Source organism: Periophthalmus magnuspinnatus, chromosome 9 (genome assembly GCF_009829125.3).
Source record: "Periophthalmus magnuspinnatus isolate fPerMag1 chromosome 9, fPerMag1.2.pri, whole genome shotgun sequence".
NCBI classification, from domain to species: Eukaryota; Metazoa; Chordata; class Actinopteri; order Gobiiformes; family Gobiidae; genus Periophthalmus; species Periophthalmus magnuspinnatus.
Window position 1 is genome coordinate 13,930,206 of NC_047134.1, and position 22,171 is coordinate 13,952,376.

The 22,171-nt window shown below is 41.4% G+C and overlaps 1 protein-coding gene across 1 annotated transcript in view; it reads right to left on the reverse strand.

Moving 5' to 3' along the window:
• Window positions 1-853: 853 nt before the first annotated feature.
• The window catches only part of adgrv1 (adhesion G protein-coupled receptor V1), a 68,535-nt gene continuing 47,217 nt past the window's right edge, over window positions 854-22,171 (reverse strand). The window contains exons 87-93 of the mRNA XM_055224485.1: window positions 18,990-19,106; window positions 16,465-16,643; window positions 14,339-14,496; window positions 12,087-12,208; window positions 4,916-5,101; window positions 3,357-3,534; window positions 854-1,157 (exon numbers count right to left, since the gene is read on the reverse strand). Coding sequence (XP_055080460.1) covers window positions 1,039-1,157; window positions 3,357-3,534; window positions 4,916-5,101; window positions 12,087-12,208; window positions 14,339-14,496; window positions 16,465-16,643; window positions 18,990-19,106 — 1,059 coding nt within the window. The 3' untranslated portion in view covers window positions 854-1,038. The remainder of the gene's footprint in view (window positions 1,158-3,356; window positions 3,535-4,915; window positions 5,102-12,086; window positions 12,209-14,338; window positions 14,497-16,464; window positions 16,644-18,989; window positions 19,107-22,171) is intronic.

The window sequence follows — 22,171 nt, forward strand, 5'->3', positions numbered from 1 at the left end:
TAAGGTGATATAAGCATTGTTTTATGAGTTCAGAAGGTTAGCTGTTCACTAACAAGCAATAAATGTAATTGTTTGTAATGTAAGATTGATGGACATTGAAAGGACGGCTTGTAACTCTGCAGTGCCTTTGTACTATGTTGCTGACAACAAGTCAGAATGAAATTATTCAGATTGAAAAATTACCCCAAAAATTATGATTACTATGCACTGTTTAATTAAACAGACAAATAATTAATAAATACACATATACTTTGTCAACTCTATTTCTTAATATGGCTTTGTGTTCTTTGAAGCACTGCAGCGTTTAACAGTAAGAGCAAGTCTGCTATGTCAGTGACAAGTCAGGAGCATGGCACCCAAGGATTAAAGGATAGTGAATGGGTCAAGTTGACAGAGATACCAAGAGGTTCAAAGCTGCAATCAAATAAAAAAGAAGACAAACTTGTATATTCACACCTGCGCCATCATAATTAAGGATGATCAAAATAAAAATTGTATTTGTAAAGCGGTAGATGCATTTTAATCAACAACAGTAACATGTGTGTTATATCCATGGTTTTATGGAGAACAGTGGAGTGTTCAGGCCTCACCTTGGCCTTCTCAGACAGTGGAATGGGTTTGAGAAATTCCTTTCAAAAAGTGGAAGTCACACAACGCCATCCTTCATCAGTCTTTGACCTCTTGACCTCTGTAGAAAGTCTGTTACACAAGCAACAATAAAAAGCTCAACCTTCTCAAAGTCATTATGGAAATTATAAACTGACTAAGCAGAATGTAAAATACAGTGAATTATTTATTAACAATGTTACACAATCTTAATACAAAGCAATACTTTCTGTGCTTTCTAGGCCCTATAAAACAACTAAATATACATACAAAACTTTAGAAAATTAATTCAGGTTCAAATATACATTAAACATTATCAAACATCTATAAAAATGCCCTATTGAAAAACATTTACAAAGTTTTAGTACAAATGTAATGTACAAAAATACTGGAGTAGTTTCTCTCATAGAGGAGCACAGTGAGGTGAACAGGTTACAGGTGTGTGTCTGCAATGGGAATCCGTCTCAGTTCAACTATTTGAGAGTTGGAGACACTTCCACCATCGTGACTTCCTGGGATTGATTCATTGTCGCTTACATTGAGGCCACTACCTAAAAGAGAAGCAAAACAAAAAATATATGTAGATACTGTAGAAATGTAGGCCTACATGTTGTGCAAAAATAAAATGTTAACCCGTGATAATAACTACACTTTAATTAGCCTTAAAGCATGAAGAAAGACTTAATTCATAATGACCAAATTGTTCATAATAAACAATAGATGTATTATGAAGTTGGACTAAGAAATGTGTGGCAGATGATTCAAGCCCTGAAAATATCACACCATTCAGATTAGTGCCACTGCATTTGGTGGATAGTGGATCAAATTATGCAACCTCCACCAGCTTCAGCCTGTGTTTCATAATGCATAGATTATGAGAGAGAGGCTGACTGTACCCTATCTGATTAGCTGAGGTAACAAGCTGCAGAGAAAATTGACACTGAGGCAAAGCTTTACTGCATTTAAGATCATCCAAACTTAAATGTAAATATTGCTTTGATGCTGATCCATGCAAGATTACAGTGTTAAAGGCACATGTAAAATGCAAGGTACTACTACATTTAGGGTAGTATGAGTATCAAGGAGATCTAGGATTGCTTTAATCTGGAACTAGTCTGTCTGAATTCTACTGTAGGTCTGGGTAATGTCTTCGTAGTTGTCTAAACTCACATCTATTTTCTTTCCCCTTCCAAAGTCCTGTATTTCGCAGAGTATTATGCATTATTACACTAAAAACTTAAACGCTAACTGTAGACTTTGCGTAGACTATCATACGTGTTAATGGTTGACCAGTGTAAAGTATCCCATTGTTACTACTTACAGACCCCTTAAAGTGCTCCTGGATTATGTAATTTTGATGACGGTCATGACTGCAGACTAGTTAAGATTAAAACCAGGTTACAACAGTTTAACAGGTATATAACAGGGAGGCCATAGGTCAAGAGTGAAGTCTATAAATCAATTTGTTCCTGTTATTTCTGTCCTTTTTACTTGACAATTAGGAATACCATGGAGAACACAGATTCAAGCCTGAAACACATTCTGCTGGGTGAAAAAGAGAGAGAAGAGATGGGAATGCAATGCTTACATTAATCTTAGCATGAACTGAATGGAGATAGTAGTTAGACAAGAAGCCAGTGAGAGATACAAGAAAATGACATGGGAGTTTTGTTTTCATTTGGTTGGACCATCCTAAAACCAACTCCCAGTGTGCAGCTAAAACTATAGAAAATCACAGCCTCCTTGTAATTTCAAATCCAAACAACAGACGTTTAGAAGACACAGGAAAGGTCACTAAGGCACATTGTTTACATGAGAAAAAGCCCATGCCATCATCTCAGGCAGGACAACGACAATGGGAGGGGGTTATAGCTGCTGTATTTTACCATCCATTTGGTGCAACTTGATCCACACGGCCTAATCCAATTTTATTAACGCCACTAACTCTGTTTAAAGCACACCTGTTGAAAAGGACTTTTCATTTGACTGTCTCCTTAGTGATGAGTGTTGTTGTTGCTCTGTGCTCTGCACGCTAACTGGCTCATAACATAGCAAAACCTCATAACCTATTTACCGCTGGGTTATTTTGACACATTATTCACTGAAATGCATAGCTATTAAGCTCGACGCCAAGGTAAGGTTTACCAATTATCAGTTATTGTAGTTAATAATTTATATATTCCTCAAAAGCAAAACTGAAATACAAGAACACTCATCTCAATGCCAAAAGGAGATTTAAACTGCAATTAATAATGTATCTTTTCTTTAAAGACGCCAAAATACAGCTACTTTTACATTTGCTTTAAGTTACATCTTAACCAAACAGATCAAAACAAGCACTGAAATCTGGTTACAAATTCATATATCTGTGCAGTTGTGTGTGTTTGTTCAACCCAGGAGTATTCACATTGACACTCTGGCTGTGGTATAGCTTGGCTTGTTAATCAGCATAGTAGAGCTGTGTGCACAATGGGGATCTATGACACTGACATTTGGGGACTGCACTTTTCAAAAGCCTTTGTTAATAGTGATTACCTCGATCTCCAAGGTACCAAGCGAGTACATATACACATGTTTTGTCTTTTTGCAAGTGTAGCACCATCATGGCCAGCTTTGTAAAAACGAAATGTTTTTATTGATTAAATAAACATTATTTAAGTTATTTATAGTTATTTGACATTTGCAGCAATAAAAATAACATTATAATTGTGAAGTATAACAAAACTATGGAACGTGAGAGTGCTTCTCACCAGTCTTTAAGGCAAAGATAAGGTCATCAAACTCCTGGGATTCCTCGTCGCCTGTCACCAGGTTTGTGTTGATGAAGCCTCCGTCTGTCCCATATGTTCCCATCACTGGACTGGATTTGAACACAACACTGGGCTCACTGCCAGGATGGAGAGAGGCACGCTCCCAGTCAGCTGCAACCTGAAACAAACCCAGTACAAGTTACTGAAAATTACAGTGTATAATAGCTATGGTGTGTAGCATTGTAATTATATGTTTAAATGAGAGAAGATGAGGCTGTGACGATAATCCATGTAATTGCCCTGTGTAGAATTAGGGTCAGACAGAGTACACTCCTAAAGTTTAGGGCCAAACCAGAGGGTCACTGCAGGTTCATGGGGTAAATGGACGGTCAGGGGGTTAGGGTTTCACTCAACAGCATTCGCTAACTCAGACAGGGTCCTTTGCAGTCTAGATTTATAAAAAGATTTTTAAAAAATAATATTGCATAATGCAATAAATGTACACAAATGTGATCTATCTATACTTTAGTCTAAGTTGATTCAAAATACATGATTAAATATCTGTATGAAAAAGTGAGTTGTACAAGTCCTAGAGGCAGGCACAGAGGAGTACCAAGCTCCACCAGGCACATCTCACATCTATGTTCAAACAGTGGCATAAGTGGATTATGTTTGATTAATCACATGTTTTTCTGTCCTAATACCTTTTTAGAGAAATTTAGTTAAACTATCAAGCTTATCCTATAGAACATTTTCTGCGTCACATCTGTTACGTTTTGGAAAGCTGAAACACTAAAAGTTGATCTCTGATGAATAAAACATGATTAGGGGATAGCTCTGCCTGGTGGACTGTGTTCCCAGGGCTAAGTTAACCCTACCCACCATCTTGATCCTTATAGGGTATTGTCTTAGGTTTTCAGGAGGTTTTTGCATGCAATGTCTAAATTAACATGGGACTACAGAGAAGAGCCATTATGTGGGCATGTGGGCATGACGACCTTCCCGTATCTTTACACATGTACAATTTTACACACGTTACATAAGAACATGAGACAGCACTGATTAAGTGTTCCCTGTTTAATCTGATCTGATGTATGAACTGAGGAGAATTGAGAAATGTAAAATATGTGAAAAATGCAAAAGTAAGTAGGTAAGTAAACTATGCAAAAACAAAGTAGATGAGAAAATTATGTCTAAATTAAATGTAAATCTATTTAGGCAACTCCCGCTACAAATACATGATCAAATACCTATGTTGATGCACCATGTTAAATACATATTTTTTGGCAAATATATGAACCTACAGTCAAGTTATGTAAAGTTAAATAGAGTTATTCAGACAGTGCACAATTGCAAAATATTAGAAAGTATGGCGTGGAAACGACTTGGGGTCCCACCGGAGAAGCTGAAGGAAGTGTCTGGGGTAGGGGAAGTCTGGGAGTCCCTGTTTAGACTGCTGCTCCTGTAGCCCGGCCCCGGATAAGCGGAAGAAAATGGATGGATAGAAAGTATACTTTTCCTGTGCATTGTCATTAATGTTTTTGAGAATTTAATTGTACCTCTTCCATTGCGCTGATGAGGTTCTGCGTTGATTTATTTATGTCACCCCCTATAGACGCTGGCCCTCCTCCTGGGTAGGCAGAGTCGGGACTGTCATGGCCACTCATCTCAACTGTGTAACTGGCTTTAGTGGGCCAACAGAGCTGGTTGTGCATGACAAAGTAGACAGCAAAAACATACAGGCCCTGGAGAAAACAGTAAGATTTTGTTTTGTCAGTGACATCATAAATAAACATAGTTTAGCTAATAAAATGACACCATTATTACACACACTGGCATTCCTGGTTTTCCTTGTCATTACCAAATCCTTTCAATCAACAACACTTTGCTGAGAATTATCCAAAAACATTGAAGTGTTAAATACCACAGGGCTGTCCTGTATTTCACAATGCCCATTACAAATGATGGCATTCACAGATAGACAAACAAGAGGGTGAGTTTGACGTCACCATTAAACACATGAGAGCTATAATTTAAACAAATGAATGAGGTGTGTCCATGAAGTAATTGACTGATACAAATATCATTTTTCATTCTTTACAACATCCTGAAAAGTCTTTGGGTCAACAGTTCAGTCCCCTGAAACATTACATTCGGGATTATATTTTTTAATTTATGAAAGTCTCTGGGTTTGTGTTCTGATGAGATACATGATCAGAAACTGAAAGAATGTGAAACGGTTTAATAAAATGTCAAATTTTACACACAATACACACTAAACTACACTTTAGCTTTGGGTTTTCAATTTTCATGACAGAAAAAGTGGTGGCTGCTTTACTGGCTGCAACCTTGTGTATATAATTAGTTGCTTTTTAGAAGCATGAAAGAACCCAGTTGCACTAATACTAATAGAAGATATAAACCACATCAACATGACTGAGGGCGCTTTGTTTTGCCTTGCCTTTCATCAATGTTTGAGAACACTGGCGAGCACAATGTTTCTGTCTCTTAGTCCTAAGTAACATGTACTGTATGTTTAACTGATAACATCTATGGCCCTTTGGTTTGTATGATCTGAAGCTGCCAGGTGTGTGTGTGTGTATCTCAGGGTGTGGTGTGCGTGCTATTGAGGTGCACAGGTCCATCATAGTGCTATAGTGATTAGCACACATCACAGCATGTGGAGCAGGAGGGACAGGTTTTACTACTATAGGCCTGTTATATAAGTGTTCCCTGATCACTCAAGAGGCCCAATCGCTTCAGACGGAACACACAGGGGAGCAGAGGATCAGCGCTGCATGGCTAGGAACATACAGTATTAGTTGATAGAGGATACATAGACTCTAGTGTATTGCCAATGATTTAGGGTAGCAACTGTTCAAGTTTTATTATGATTTCTGCGTGTTTTAATAGATTTGGAAGGGCCTGAATAAATGTTTGTTTGAATCTAAGTCCTGGGTTGAGTTACTTTAAATCCGTGAGTCTGCATATCTAATAGAAATGCCATGTAGTGGTCATACCAGCTTGTCCATGCTGTAGCTAAAAGTAAGTTACTACCACAGAGTATGGAGTGAATGAATATGGCTTAAAATTGTAAAAACAAAACTTTGAACATCTAGAAAAGCGCTATATGAGACTAGTGCACTTTTTACCAGACTCTATTTTTATCACCAAAGTTGAACAAGGAAACAGGGCAGCTCTGGATTAACAATATATCAGGAAATAGCCCAGTGATGTCGCCTGTGATAACTTTGTGTAATGAAGTTTAAGAAGCAGATAATGTGGGTGTGGATGCTGTAATAGAATTGTGTTAATTGTTTATAATGCTATCAATACTGGGAGAACCCATCATGATTTTCAATATAGCAGTGCTAAGAAGTTTGAGAGTTTTTTTTATTTTTATTATGACCAGTCATGGTACAAACAAGGCATGGACAGAGCTGTAACATCTGGAGCTGGTTAACGAAGTCTAATTATCAGGTGTTGTTAGGAAAGGTGCCACTCGACGAAAACAAGAACATGGAAAAATCGACTAATGGAAAAATCACAGCACGAACAAAACAAACACTTTTAGTTTCTGTCCAAGTTTTTCGATACACATCCTGTTTGATACCTTATTTATGTATAGGATATAGGCATAGGTTTAAGTTTTTCTCGAAGGTTGATTTCGCAAATCCACAATTATATCCCTTTAAAGTATTGAAAAAGTGTGTATTCTGGATCTCAGGCAACTAGAAAGTAGTTTTTAATTTCAAGAGAATGCCTTAAGTTGACGTTAACATTTCTACAGCACTTCCTGACTCAAATTAAATAGGTACAAGCTGCTTAACCCACGGCTAATTTATGTGTAACTGTGACGTATGAGTGAGTGAGTGGAGAGGTCTCTGGTGCAGATTAGGAGCCACTTTTTTGTCAGTCAGCCCCGGGACAACTGCGACTATATCTTACTACCATCCAGTGAGGAGAGGGAATGAATAATGGACCGCAGCACAGCGTCTCATACACGCTGCAAGAACGTCAATGTGTTTTTAAATTGGAAAAACAACATCAGATTGCCCCTCCCCGAACCGCCACCTTAACGTGGTGGAGGGGTTTGAGCACCCGAATGATCCTGGGAGCTATGTTGTCGGGGGCTTCATGCCCCTGGTAGGGTCACCCATGGCAAACAGATCCTCGGAGACGGGTCTGACTAAGAGCGGTTCAGAAGCCCTTCATGAAGAAAAATACAACAAGGCAGTTTACGTCGCCCGGACTGGCGTTACCGGGGCCCCACCCTGGAGCCAGGCCTGGGGTGGGTGCTCGGCAGCGAGCGCCTGGTGGCCGGGCCTTTCCCCACGGGGCCCGGTCGGGCCCAGCCCGAAGAAACGACGTGGGGCCGTCCTCCCGTGGACCCACCACCTGCGGGAGGAGCCATGAGGGGCGGGTGCGGAGAGATCCGGGTAGCAGTCGAAGGCGGGGACCTCGACGACCGGATCTCCGGACATGGAGACTAGCTCTGGGGACATGGAATGTCACCTCGCTGGGGGGGAAGGAGCCTGAGCTTGTGCGGGAGGTTGAGCGTTACCGGCTAGATATAGTCGGCCTCACCTCCACGCACAGCTTGGGCTCTGGAACCCATCTTCTTGAGAGGGGTTGGACTCTCCATTTCTCTGGCGTTGCCCGCGGGGAGCGGCGGCGAGCTGGTGTGGGCTTGCTCATTGCCCCACAGCTCAGCCACTGCGTGTTGGGGTTCACTCCGGTGAACGAGAGGGTCGCGTCCCTGCGCCTTCGGGTCGGGGACAGGTCTCTCACTGTTGTGTCGGCCTACGGGCCAAACAGCAGTGCAGAGTACCCGGCCTTCTTGGAGTCCCTGGGAGGGGTACTAGACAGTGCACCAACCGGGGACTCCGTTGTTCTCCTGGGGGACTTCAACGCCCATGTGGGTAACGACAGTGACACTTGGAGGGGCGTGATTGGGAGGAACGGCCTCCCCGATCTGAACCCGAGCGGTGTTTTGTTATTGGACTTCTGTGCTAGTCACAGCTTGTCCATAACAAACACCATGTTCGAGCACAAGGGTGTCCATCGGTGCACGTGGCACCAGGACACTCTAGGTCGGAGGTCGATGATCGACTTTGTTGTCGTGTCATCTGACCTCCGACCGCGTGTCTTGGACACTCGGGTGAAGAGAGGGGCTGAGCTGTCAACTGATCACCACCTGGTGGTGAGTTGGATCCGCTGGCGGAGGAGGAAGCCGGACAGACCTGGCAGGCCCAAGCGTATTGTGAGGGTCTGCTGGGAACGTCTGGCGGAGCCCTCTGTCAGGGGGGTCTTCAACTCCCGCCTCCGGGAGAGCTTCTCCCTGATCCCGGGGGAGGTTGGAGACATGGACTCCGAGTGGGCCATGTTCTCCACCTCTATTGTTGATGCGGCTGCTCGTAGCTGTGGTCGTAAGGTCTGCGGTGCTTGTCGCGGCGGCAATCCCCGAACCCGGTGGTGGACACCGGAAGTAAGGGATTCCGTCAAGCTGAAGAAGGAGTCCTATCGAGCCTTGTTGGCTCGTGGGACTCCTGAGGCAGCTGATGAGTACCGGCAGGCCAAGCGTGCCGCGGCTCGGGCAGTCACAGAGGCAAAAACTCGGGGTTGGGAGGAGTTCGGGGAGGCCATGGAGGAGGACTATTGGACGGCCTCAAAGAGATTCTGGCAAACCGTCCGACGCCTCAGGAGGGGAAAGCAGTGCTTCACCAACACTGTTTACAGTGCGGGTGGAGGGCTGCTGACCTCGACTGGGGATGTTGTCGGGCGGTGGAAGGAATACTTTGAGGATCTCCTCAATCCCACTGTCACGTCTTCCGAGGAGGAAGCAGAAACTGGGGACCCAGAGGCGGACTCGTCCATCACCCTGGCTGAAGTCACTGAGGTGGTTGGCAAGCTCCTCGGTGGCAAGGCTCCGGGGGTGGATGAGATCCGTCCTGAGTACCTCAAGTCTCTGGATGTTGTGGGACTGTCTTGGCTGACACGTCTCTGCAACATCGCGTGGCGGTCGGGGACAGTACCTGTGGAATGGCAGACCGGGGTGGTGGTCCCTCTGTATAAAAAGGGGGACCGGAGGGTGTGTTCCAATTACAGGGGAATCACACTCCTCAGCCTTCCCGGTAAGGTCTATTCCAGGGTGCTGGAGAGGAGAATCCGACCGATAGTCGAACCTCGGATTCAGGAAGAGCAGTGTGGTTTTCGTCCTGGTCGTGGAACACTGGACCAGCTCTATACTCTCCATCGGGTCCTCGAGGGCTCATGGGAGTATGCCCAACCAGTCCACATGTGTTTTGTGGATCTGGAGAAGGCATTCGACCGTGTCCCTCGTGGTGTCCTTTGGGGGGTGCTCTGGGAGTATGGGGTCCGGGGCTCTTTGCTAAGGGCTGTCCGGTCCCTGTATGACCGGAGCAGGAGCTGTGTTCGCATTGCCGGCAGTAAGTCAGACCTGTTCCCAGTGCATGTTGGACTCCGCCAGGGCTGCCCTTTGTCACCGGTTCTGTTCATTATATTTATGGACAGAATTTCTAGGCGCAGTCAGGGGCCGGAGGGGGCCTGGTTTGGGAACCACAGGATTTCATCTCTGCTGTTTACAGATGATGTTGTCCTGATGGCTTCTTCGAGCCAGGACCTGCAGCAGGCACTGGGGCGGTTTGCAGCCGAGTGTGAAGCGGCTGGGATGAGAATCAGCTCCTCCAAATCCGAGGCCATGGTTCTCGACCGGAAAAAGGTGGTTTGCTCTCTCCGGGTGGGTGGTGAGTCTCTGCCCCAAGTGGAGGAGTTCAAGTATCTCGGGGTCTTGTTCACGAGTGAGGGAAGGATGGAGCGTGAGATTGACAGGCGGATCGGTGCAGCGTCTGCAGTGATGCGGTCGCTGTATCGGTCCGTTGTGGTAAAGAAGGAGCTGAGCCGGAAGGCGAAGCTCTCGATTTACCGGTCAATCTACGTTCCTACCCTCACCTATGGTCATGAGCTTTGGGTAATGACCGAAAGGACAAGATCGCGGATACAAGCGGCTGAAATGGGCTTCCTCCGCAGAGTGGCCGGGCGCACCCTTAGGGATAGGGTGAGGAGCTCGGTCACACGGGAGGAGCTCGGAGTAGAGCCGCTGCTCCTACACGTTGAGAGGAACCAGCTGAGGTGGCTCGGGCATCTGCTCAGGATGCCTCCTGGACGCCTCCCTAGGGAGGTGTTCTGGGCATGTCCCACCGGGAGGAGGCCCCGGGGAAGACCCAGGACACGCTGGAGGGACTATGTCTCTCGGCTGGCCTGGGAACGGCTTGGGGTCCCACCGGAGGAGCTGGAGGACGTGTCCGGGGTGAGGGAAGTCTGGGAGTCCCTGCTTAGACTGCTGCCCCCGCGACCCGGCCCCGGATAAGCGGAAGAAAATGGATGGATGGATGGAACATCAGATTGGCAACGTGCTCCTGGGTCAGCAGCTCTAACTCCACATGAGCTACTGTAACTGTATTTTAGGGGATCTCAAGGATGCACAATATTGAGCCATGACCACATTACACAGTGGACAAACTCTAATGAGAAAGTGCTAAGTGCGACATCAACTGTTGGTGCTGACTTCACTTCTGTTTGCTAGATACAAGATAGCGAATATAACACTACGCTGTTATTTTGACACGTGGATGGTACATATTATTAAGCATTATCAAAGACATATTATTCCACACTTTTCAACCGGACAATCTATCTAAGAATAAGACAAGACAAGACAAAAAGGAAATTCCTTGTGAGTTCATTCATAGAATTTGACCACAGAAAACAGACATCGAGACAAGTCCCAAAAAGAATGTTGTGTGCCAATTGTGGTGAGACAAACAGCACATCAAAATCCTATATCAAGAAATGTTATACTGATTAGCTAGCATATAATATGTTTCAGATTCTGACACTTTAAATTTGGACTAAATTACTTCCACTGCTGTATGTGTACAACATGTGCTTGGCATCCTTACTTCACAATCTGGAAAGCTAGATTCAACTAGGTGTTGACTGAGATCAGCTTTAATCATCCGAGATAGCGTGTTATGTAAGGCTTTGAAGTTTGAGAGTACTATAAAAGAGCAAGGCCAGCTGTGAAAAGATATTTGGCGATAAAGTAATCTGGTCCGTCCTTTTATCTACTGCAACACAAAGTCAGGATAAAACACTGAGGAGAGAGCACTAAATTTAGAGATGTATAGAGTGAGCAACAGGTGTGTGAGGGCCCTAATGGAGTCACAGACACAGCACTTCAGAAGTAGACGTCATCACTTTCTACACTGACAATGGAGACTACAGGCAAACACACACCAAAACATGAATATTTCAGCTGATGGGTCTTGTTTTCTAGAGGAACCTCTTTCTTGTTAATTAATGTTAATGATAATATTTAATAAGTAACATTAGTAGCAACTAGTGTCTCACAATACCAAACTCAATTTCAATGCTAAGGTTTAGACTTGATACTCACTATAGATTTCAATACCACAATGATATTTTTTTAAATCCTTTCTTGAAGATGTAGATAGAATAGATTTTTCCTTTTCCTTATTATATCATGTGGTCATATGCTAGTTCTGACAAAACTCAAGATCATTCTAAAACTGTCAAATTTGAACATGTTATTTTTTCAGTATTTATGCTTATTCAAATGAGTATCTAGTTTTGGTACTACTTTTAGTATTAGTATCTGATTTGTCTGACTTAGAAACAACATCTTACCAGCAGGCAGTTGGAAATCACATAGAGGATGAGCATCCACATGTATCGGTAGGCCATATGAAGCCCCGCCCACAACCAGACCATGGAGATGAGCAGGAACAGAAGCAGGACCAGCGGCACCTCTGCAAAACAATTAAACAATTTGGTTATGTATGTGTTTTGCACCTTTCTTGCACTTATAACAATAGATTACCAACAAGCTTGATAAAAAAAACAAAAACAAATCAGTCCATCAGCTGCAGTTCCTAATGTTATCTGACAAAAGTATGGCAGATATTTTCTAATATTTCGTGTTCTTGATTTAAATGTGAAGGTGAGCACAAACAATGAGAGGACAAACAACAATGGCTCTGGTCATCACACAGGAGAAAACAACATGTCCACTGTTCACAACTTACTGTCTGGAATGTATTATTAAAGAGGTTATTTAGAAGCTTCAAAATTCACATCCTACACAGATCATAAGAGCATATCATATCTGTAAAAAAATGAGAAGAATATGACTATTTCAAAGTTTACAGATGGAGTTTGGTCCTTGGGTTAATTGAGTAAGTTCATTGTTTTAATTCTTATTTCTCCAGGTTATTGGAAATAAAGCAAATCTAATCATCATGTATGAAATATACAAATAAGTAAGATCAAAGTAACCCAAATATAATAACTAGTTTGAACTTGCAGATGAATAGAAGAGTGTCAGTATTGCAGTTACGGTGTGGTTGTGCAGACAGAGTTCAGTTCACAAGTAGGATGGAAACAGCGGGCACAGGGCCCAGGTTTGCACAGAAACTCCTCACATAGGTGCTACTTCCCCAGCACTGGCGGTTTTCCTGTGCATGAGCTGCATCTATATGGACCCATATTTCACTTGCCTTTAAATAATTTCTATACTGGGCATTTTGTCTTGTTTCTTAAATCCCCAAGTAGAAGGTTCTGAGAAATCTCTAGATATTTGCAGAGCAGTGCATATTTTAGTTTAGGCCTAAGAACTCTCAGTGGTTGCATTACAACATTTCGTGCACATCTGTGTTGATCGCCTGCCCCTCTTATATTTTCCAGCTCTGAAAGCACATTCCGATCTATGGACAGACAAGAGCTCCCACAGTAAGAACAGGTTTCCTGAACCAAATACTGCCTCTCAATGACTAATTCAAAGTTTGCCAACCAAATGAATGAAAGTAATGAGGTAATGCATACTTTACTAAAATATAGTAAGGGCAGTATGGTTGAATTCTAAAAAAGTTAAAAAACAAATGCAGGTGTCTAATTCTGCATGTTGACAGTGAAAGACTGTAAAATTTGAAAATGAGGGAATATTTATATTGATGACAATGGCTCTTCATTTTAACTACATGCTCTAATTTCACTCCATTGTTGGCAAACATATGAATCCATTTGTGTGAAGAATAAAATTTGATTATTAAATGTTTCTTTGTGGTACCAGTATGTGGTGATCCATCTTGGCCTGACTCTTATTTGACAAGCAGCAGTCAGGAGTAGTAGTTCACTTTAGGGTCAGTGAGTTGTGGACACTAAATTACAGTATAAACACAAATGTACTGAGCATGTCCTTCTCTAATCAAGCTTCAATATCACACGTGTGTTTATCTCAGTGATCCAGGGAAGACAAGCAATAAAAAATAAATTATAAATTACTTTACACATACACAACTTATCTAAAGTTATTTCAGTTACAATGGGACATAGTTGGATTTTAGTCTAGATGTAAAAAAACTGAAAGGCATTCCTACTTTTTAAGGGCTAGGTGCTTATCTATTGAAAGGACAAACACTACTGACGTCAGAAAAGCTGCTATATCTCACACTGCCCTGAGAGTGAGAGCAGACCAGACAGGCACCTATTGACAGAGTGACCAGGCCTCAGCCAAACACACCAGCTACAGGAAGAATCCAGCAAGCTAAGGCTAAAACTGAATGTCTGCAGATGTTCTATAAGGTGAATCTGTGACCTCAAATGTCAATTCTGCACACAATAACAAAAACATACTTCTTTCATTTACATTGGACTTTAGCACAGACACAGAACCTGTTTCACTGGTAATAAAAGCAATAAGAGTGTTCCTTATGGTAAATGATTACACTAAATAGACAAAACACTTCAAGGCAGCGCTGAGCCTCTTTATACATGAACTGAATATAATATGAATAGAACTGTAGAAGTAGTTTTTTCTTTTGTTTTCCTTTTGACTGTTTACAGTGTATCACACATCACATTTGTGGTCATTTTTGCAGTACCTGTGCTATTGGTGCGACCCCTGTAAATGTCGTCGTAGGACTTCCACTGGTCTGTGACTTGATATGCATGAATGAATATGACCACCACCGTGACAAGGCAGATCAGAGGCACCAGGACAGCTGTGCATAGAGCCGCATAGATGTTTGGGATAAAGCATCTGCAAAAGAAATAAATAAATAAACCTCATGAAGATTATTGTAAAGCATTTCTGTGCCATGTCACTGCTATATGGCACAATGTTTATGTCTGTTAGAAGCAAGGGCTGCAATAATCTTGTGACTTTGAGCCTAAGGTGGGTACAAGTCAAACATGCAAACTCCAGCCCAATTTACTGTAATGCAGTACCAACCATAAGGTCATTGTTGTTTGAATATACACACTGTGCAAGGGGGTTAGGTTTTTGCATTTTATGGGAAACTTTTCAGTGTTTCAAGGGTATAATGTCTGTCTCTGAGAAAGTAAACATCCTCAAATGAGACTGTGACCGTTTCACAAAACAAACTGTGCCTTTGGTTTGGTGGGATTCACGCTAGAGTTACAGAGCCTCACTACAGCTGAGTAATTTGAGCTCTGCTAGTCATAATACAACATGAGTTATGCCAAATAAAGCATTACATCATCTTCTCTCAGGAAACTGAACAGGCGAGAGCAGAGAAAATCTTTGGACAAAAAGTCTGTGGGCTGTGGCCTTGTAAACGAATGAGACTTGTGAGATGGAAATGTAATGATTCTCAAGCTGTGGTATCTGCGGTTTCCTCTGTTGGTCCATGGTGGCTACTTAGTGTTTTCGTCTACTACATTTCTTCTTACTTCTATATTCTACATTATAAGGCTTTTCTGGGTTTAGAACCAGGTTTAATTCTTGCTTAGTTTTGCATTTACAATAAAGCAGTTATTATTAAAATCCTATGAGCACAATTTGTTTGGTGTGTAATATCTATTTTGGGGTCAGAAAATGAGGTGTTTACTTGTTCTAAAGGCAGAGGTGTGGGATGAGCTCACAGTCATTTGAGCTGTGTGGATGTATGTCCACAGTGACGTAGCCAGAGGAATAATCAGTTCACCCAAACGTTTACTTTTACAGGTCAACAAGAAACAGGAAAACTCTTTACAGGAGAGCTTTGGGTGTTCAATTCAGGATGAAAACTGTTTTAATTCAGGAGTGAGAGATGAACTCATCTGCTTCAGTGTGTTACACTATAAAGAATATGCTTGAAAAGTGCTTGAATTAAGGTGGAACTAACACTAAATGAACTTATTTTGCTACTAAACTGTGTATATGGTGTTTAATAGCATTATCTACGGTTATCTAATGTGCAGCTTTGTATTCAAAAGCAGCCAAAAACTGTGTGTGCTGCCTCCAGTGGCCACTGCAATTTCAAGTACAATGTGACATCATGCATGACTGCCCTGATTACAGCAAGATGTTTCTGATTACAAACAACTGGCTGCAGGGGCAGCTGAGGATACCTGTAAGACCACGCTATTCATACAACCCCAGACCCTGTCACATAAAAATGTTATGTTTTTCTTAAAATAAGACAAGACCTACTTGTTTTATTGGCAAATAAAACACAGGTTTAAATGTGACTGCTTTTATCTGGAAGGAAGCTGTACCCGGCAAACTGACCATATGTAGTATGCTGCCTGCCCCACAGGAAACTAAACTCATTTCCCATGATAAACACTCCACCTAAGCCCTGTGGCTAATTTTTAAACACAATTTAAGAGTTATGTGTTCTCTATGATTCATAATGATCTTTAAACTTGACAAACACATGACTGTACATATAGCCATGGGGGATAGTCCAACAGGTTTGGGTCCATGTGCTATGTTTAGCTGCAGGGAGGCTAATTTTAGCTCCTTGTGCCTGTGTTAAACAGACATGTACAGTTTAAATGTTACTTTAGCAGCCTCCACCTTCAAGGCAAAGACTCAAGTTTCTATGGGTGGAGGTATACGCAAACACTGAAACTCATTCATTTATTCATTCATTTGATTGGACGGCCCATCTCCTGACGTGATGTCATCTGCTCTGCTGTTTACTGAAGTATCAAGTTCAAATCCCCATCACCTGAGCAACTGAGTAACTGAACCAACAGTTAAAAAGACACAAATACTCACACATCCTCTAGCACCAGTCCGTATGTGGTGTGTATGGTCCAGCCAAAGCCACCCAGCAATACTATAACCAGTACTATAATAACTACAGAGGGAAGGCCCCATCCCAGCAGGGAGTAAAGCAGGTATCGGCGCTCTGTGTGCTCGTCATTCATAACCAGCACTTGCCAGAAGTTCACCGCCTAAGGGAGACAAAACAGACCTTGAATAACACACTTCCACCTCATCAGCAACATTTTTTTCTGTAATACTCTTGATATTTATTTGACATTTCCACAGTTACATAAACACAGTTATCAATATACGTATCAGTTCCATGACTGATAAGTACTATATTTGTTTTGTGATCCAGTGGGCTTTTAAACACTAAGGCAGACAGTATTATGTAACTCTGAGCACCTGTTGCTGATGCGACACTTTCATCAGCTAATGTAACCTCATTAAGGCTTCAAGTTCATCTATTATCTCACGCTATAAAAGTGTAATCTGCCTCTTTTGCATTGTGATAATGTGTTGCAATGAAAACACTGTTGTTTGTCAGTGTCCCTCATCTACAACACAAAAGGACCTCTGCCTTAGATAACCTTCTTCGCTCCAAGACAGTATATTGTGTAACTACTCAGTCAACAAACACAGCTTCACAGCACTGAGGTGAAGTGTGTTGTCAGTCAGGAAGAAGAACTGCCTCTTGGCCGTGAGTAACACTAAATGCATTATGGGGAAGTTTGTGCAGAGCTGTTGCCTCTGCAGTAGCAATAGAGTTTGTGGAGTGGACTGCGGTGCTGTCGGGAAGACCATAGTGGCTTAATAAGGCAAAGCAAAGATAATGGGATTTGTATTTTTGGTTTTCAGAATATTTAAGAACTTGACTCAGTTTCTCTCATTAATTTGATGGTAAAGTCAGCTGAAGATAACACAACATACTGCAGTTATATGCAATTAGCAAGTAATTTGTGCATTTACAATATTAATTATGATATAGCTCAGACTGCATTAGACAAATGCATGCCAGTCTCACAACACACATCCTCCCCCTCACACCACATTTATTGATTAAAGTCTTGGTGATGTGAGTGGAGGAGTTGCTGGCACCTTCTCATATGCAGCACTTAGCTGAAAGGGAATCGGTCAAGGGGCTAACTCCTGTATGTGGGACAGGTTTATGTGGCAGCCGCTGAACTTGAGCTTTGCAGTCTATTTTAATAGATAGTTTAGCCAGAAGAAGAAACAAACAAAATCATTTTGTTAAGAACGTTAAGTAATTTTTTGTTAATGTTTTGAAAAGAAGGACATATTGTTATAGTTACTGCAACAGAACTAAAGAGCAGAACGCCATTTTACTTTTTTCAATTGTAAACTGCAATATTAATCGACAACAGCTTAGTAATAAAAACAGGACCATTGGCTCCAGAAAACAGAACATTGTCACATGGTTACGGCTAAAAACTAGAGATGAACGGGCTTTTACTGTAGCTAGAACTGTCCTATCTTTAAATATCTGTATGCATTTGCTTTTAAAACAAGCAGAGCGAGACATTTGTATTGTATTGTTTAACTTTGTTTTTGCATGTTTTGTTTTATACAGCACTTTGGGACAGCTGTGTTTGTTTTAAAATGTGCTTTATAAATAAACTTGATCTGACGTGACATCATATCTGCTTCTTACATTAATTTGAACTAGACTAGACTAGAAATTAAAGCTGTTCTAGCTGTTTTTGTTGTAACCACAAAATCAGATTTTAACACCAACTACTCCCATCTCTTCTGTTCTAGTACAGCTCCTAACACTCCTTAAAACCCCATGAAAGCCTTTGGTCCAGGGCTTTATCCGCTCAAGTATGTCAGAGGTCGTCTGGTAAACAGTAATATATAGAAGAAATCTCCCTGTATATGTATGGTTTCTTTATGGCTTAGTTTAATCTTTTAAGACTACATCTATAACAGCCCATGTAGGAAATGACGAAGGCTCAATTTCATGCTTTGTTAAAGAGACGTGACTGAAACCACACATTAAAAAGTGAAGCAGATGGAGAGCATGGAGAAGTATAGGGGGTAAAAAGAATAATTTAAAAAAACATGTTAATTGGTTAATGGTATATTATTTCAGAGTAACACTAAAGGTCACTACCCCATATGAGTTTAACTGGGGTAAGCATCATGCTACGTGGCTATCTGGACTCACTAAAGTACATTCTTGTTCTGAGGAGGTCAATAAGTCAATTTCTTTCTCTTTGATGGATTAGGCTCAGACTGTCTTACTTTGCCTTTGTGGAATAAGAACTACCATATATGTCAGCATGTTCACGTCATAAAAGAAAATGCATGAGATTACAGGGTCATGTCATGCACTCCTTCAGACCTCTGTAAAGTGCTAGGGGTAAGGTTAGGGTAGGACAGAATTTTAGTGCATTATGTAAAAAGTATATGCAGAATGGCCAAGAGCTCTTTTATTAACAAGTGAATTAAACAATTACACACAGAGAACAGTATGTACAATGTACATGTAATGAGTTAAAACGTGGTATTACCTGAATAAGCATCCAAAAAAATTGGCTCAGATAAAAGTAATGAGTGAAAAGTGCCAATGCAGAACAGCTGTCATCTGAAAAGACCCGCCCGCGGAAAGTGGACACCAGGAAGCACAACTGTGGGTAAATAAAAAGTTAACAAGAAACATTAGTCTGTGTAGTTCAATGATTACTTATGACTTTGCAATGCAATCTATAAAATTACAGTTAAAACTGAACTAAAAACTAAAAATGACAGTATAGATTTTCCGTTGTAAACTTGGAGCGAATGAGGCAGCACCACCAGGCCAAGTTACAGGTCAGAGCAGTGGAGGCATTTTAATATTTTTTAATAAAAATGCCTACAGTTGAATAAATACAAGATTGAAGACGTTTATTGCCAAACTAACATTCCAGACAAAGCAAAATCATCCCCATGGACATAAGAAGGAGGTGGACAGGAAAGTTACATAATGTACCTTTAGCTAGAAGTGAACTAGGACAAACCAGGAATCATCATCAAAAGTCTTTTCACAGCTCTAATTCACATAATCATAGTAAATGGGCAGCCCCTAGCATATGCAGAAGTGCTATAAAATGCACTAAGATAAAAATATTGAGGGATAATCAGTAACGGCAGCAGGATTCACAGCCCCCTCCTCTTTCAAAGACAAAGCATTTCTGCAGAACCTGTTACATCATCACAATGCAGCACACACACACACACACACACCCACACACCCACCCACACACACACACACACACACACACAAAAAAACACTGTCAAGAGATTTACAACAAATATATTCCACTGTAATAGTCTAAATCCCATCACAAGAAATTAACAACAGCACTATTAAGATAACCACTCTCCATAAAAAGTCGTATTGACGCAGAAGTACTGAAGAACATGGGTAGGAAAGTATTCTATAAGTATTTCAGATTGCCCCATTAACCAGTGGCAGGAGGGCTCCCCGTGCCAATGCAGATGGAGACTTTTATATAATGGATCATTGCCTGTACCACTGCCAAGTCCACAGAGGGAGGGAAGTGTGCAGGTGAATAATAAATGAGGGTGACCATTGAGATGAAAGATGTAACTGCATCAAAAACAGAATTTAAATAGTCAAAAATAGCAATAGTTGAATGAAACATTATTTAGAAGACTTTTAAATAGTTATAGTATGTGTTTTTGACAGAAATATGCTCTGTTTCAGTTTCTAGTGGCTTTGTGGGTTTGGGTCATTTACTTAAGATTTATCTGCCTCTTGTCAATACTGAATCAAAATATAAGCCACCTTCTGTGACAAACTATAATTGATGAAGCAGTAAACACTGAACCACTAAGTACTAAGCAGACGCAAAACAGTCTCACACGAAAAAGATTTGCAGGGTAACAGAAGGGTCAAATTGAAACCATTATGAATGTAAAAAAAATAAAATAAAATAAATAAAATAAATCTCTCTCTCTCTCTCTATATATATATATATATATTACACACACACACACATATATATCTGTTTTCTGTCTATTGTTGTCTTATTTTGCAATTTAGATTATAAAATAAAATAAAATGTTTAAAATAAAGTCATTTCTTTAAAAGAATGTTTGCAAAATCAACTCTGACATTTAAGACTCGTTGGATGAGCTGATTATACTGTGAAGCTATAATTAGCTGAGAAGCTCACCTTAATGAAATGAAATGAGTCTGAGTGTATAATTAAAAGAGCTTGTTGAACATATCATTAAAAAGCTTGTTGCTGATTGGCTAAAGTGCTGGCCTGATGCTGTTTGATAGCTGGGGTGTTGACAGGTGTGGATGTGATCAGATTCTGTCTACTGCTGCTCTGTCATCAGGTGCTGGACCTCCTCCTCTTTGTGTGAGTAACTAGGAGTCAAGCTGTCTAGACCCTCAGGCTGCGCTACAGCACACAGCCAGGAGCTGTATTACTCTAAATACAAGCCACGTCCGTGTTCTGGGTGTGTTTTAATGCTCAAGTGCCTGGTAAAACAGGAACTACACTGCAAGAAAGCACATTTCTGTTTCCTGAACTGACTGTGGTCCTGTGCCCAATATGGGGAGTAGTAAAACATGAACTAGATAACAAGACAGCACAAAGGCCTAACAGTGTAATTACTCTTCTGTTAAAGACTCCTCTCTCCCTCTATTGTTGCAACATGACAGAGAATAAACTGTCTGACAATCAACCCTTTCTGTTCTGTTTAAATGTGCGTTTTGTTGGGAATCAGGTTAAAGAGGATCATATATGCAAATTAATTTTGTATACCTGAATCCCATTGTAACAGCTGACCCCTATGTGATCCAGGTGTCAGATCTATATGGAGACTACATCTACAGCTGATATGAAGCTGCAGAACACAAAGCTTTTGAAAGCAAAACATCAATATCATAATGACTGCTTATATATAGTAACAGGAGGAGCATCTGGACACTGATGGGTTAAATATCTTTTGGTGCATTTGCCTCCTGCTGGTGTTTTCCACTCTTCTCTTGTTGTGATCAATAGCTGTGTGCGCCGATGATGCTAGGCTGCCTAACTGTATCACTGTGGCTAAAAATAGCATCTGCTTGGTGCATTACATCACTTCATGAATGAGCTCCATAGTTGTGTGTCTGTCACTGCACCCATTTACACTGCTGATAACTCCAGTGTGGCTCTGGACTCATCTCGAATGTTCTCATAACCCCAGCTGCCTCCATCCTCTGCTCCACCCTTTCGTCTTATACCCCTCTGCACCCTCCCCCCTTCTCTCCAAATGCTACCGGTCTGATCTAGCTTGTTCCAGCCTCAGCCCACAGCCTCCACAGCCTTTGTTCATTGTGATATAAAATACACTATAGGAGAGATATGAGATTAATGGACCCGTATTAGTATTGGTTTAAAAATTTGGATGCACTAGCTCCTCTCATCACTACCAATAACTATCGCATAGTCTTGTTTTCACTTGCAGAAAAAACATTACAAGATAGTGGAGATAACATTTAAGTTTGGTTTGCACAGCAGATCACTCTTTTTGTTTCCTGTGCATCACTAGTCTCCCCACATACAGCATTGCTTCAACGGCTGTTTAAGTGTGTGGTGGGTCATTGGCCTGAATACAGAAGATATTTCAATTTTCAAATTTATTTTATTTTGTCTTATAAAAATAGACATTTTCTGACCCTTCTTGTCAGTAGATA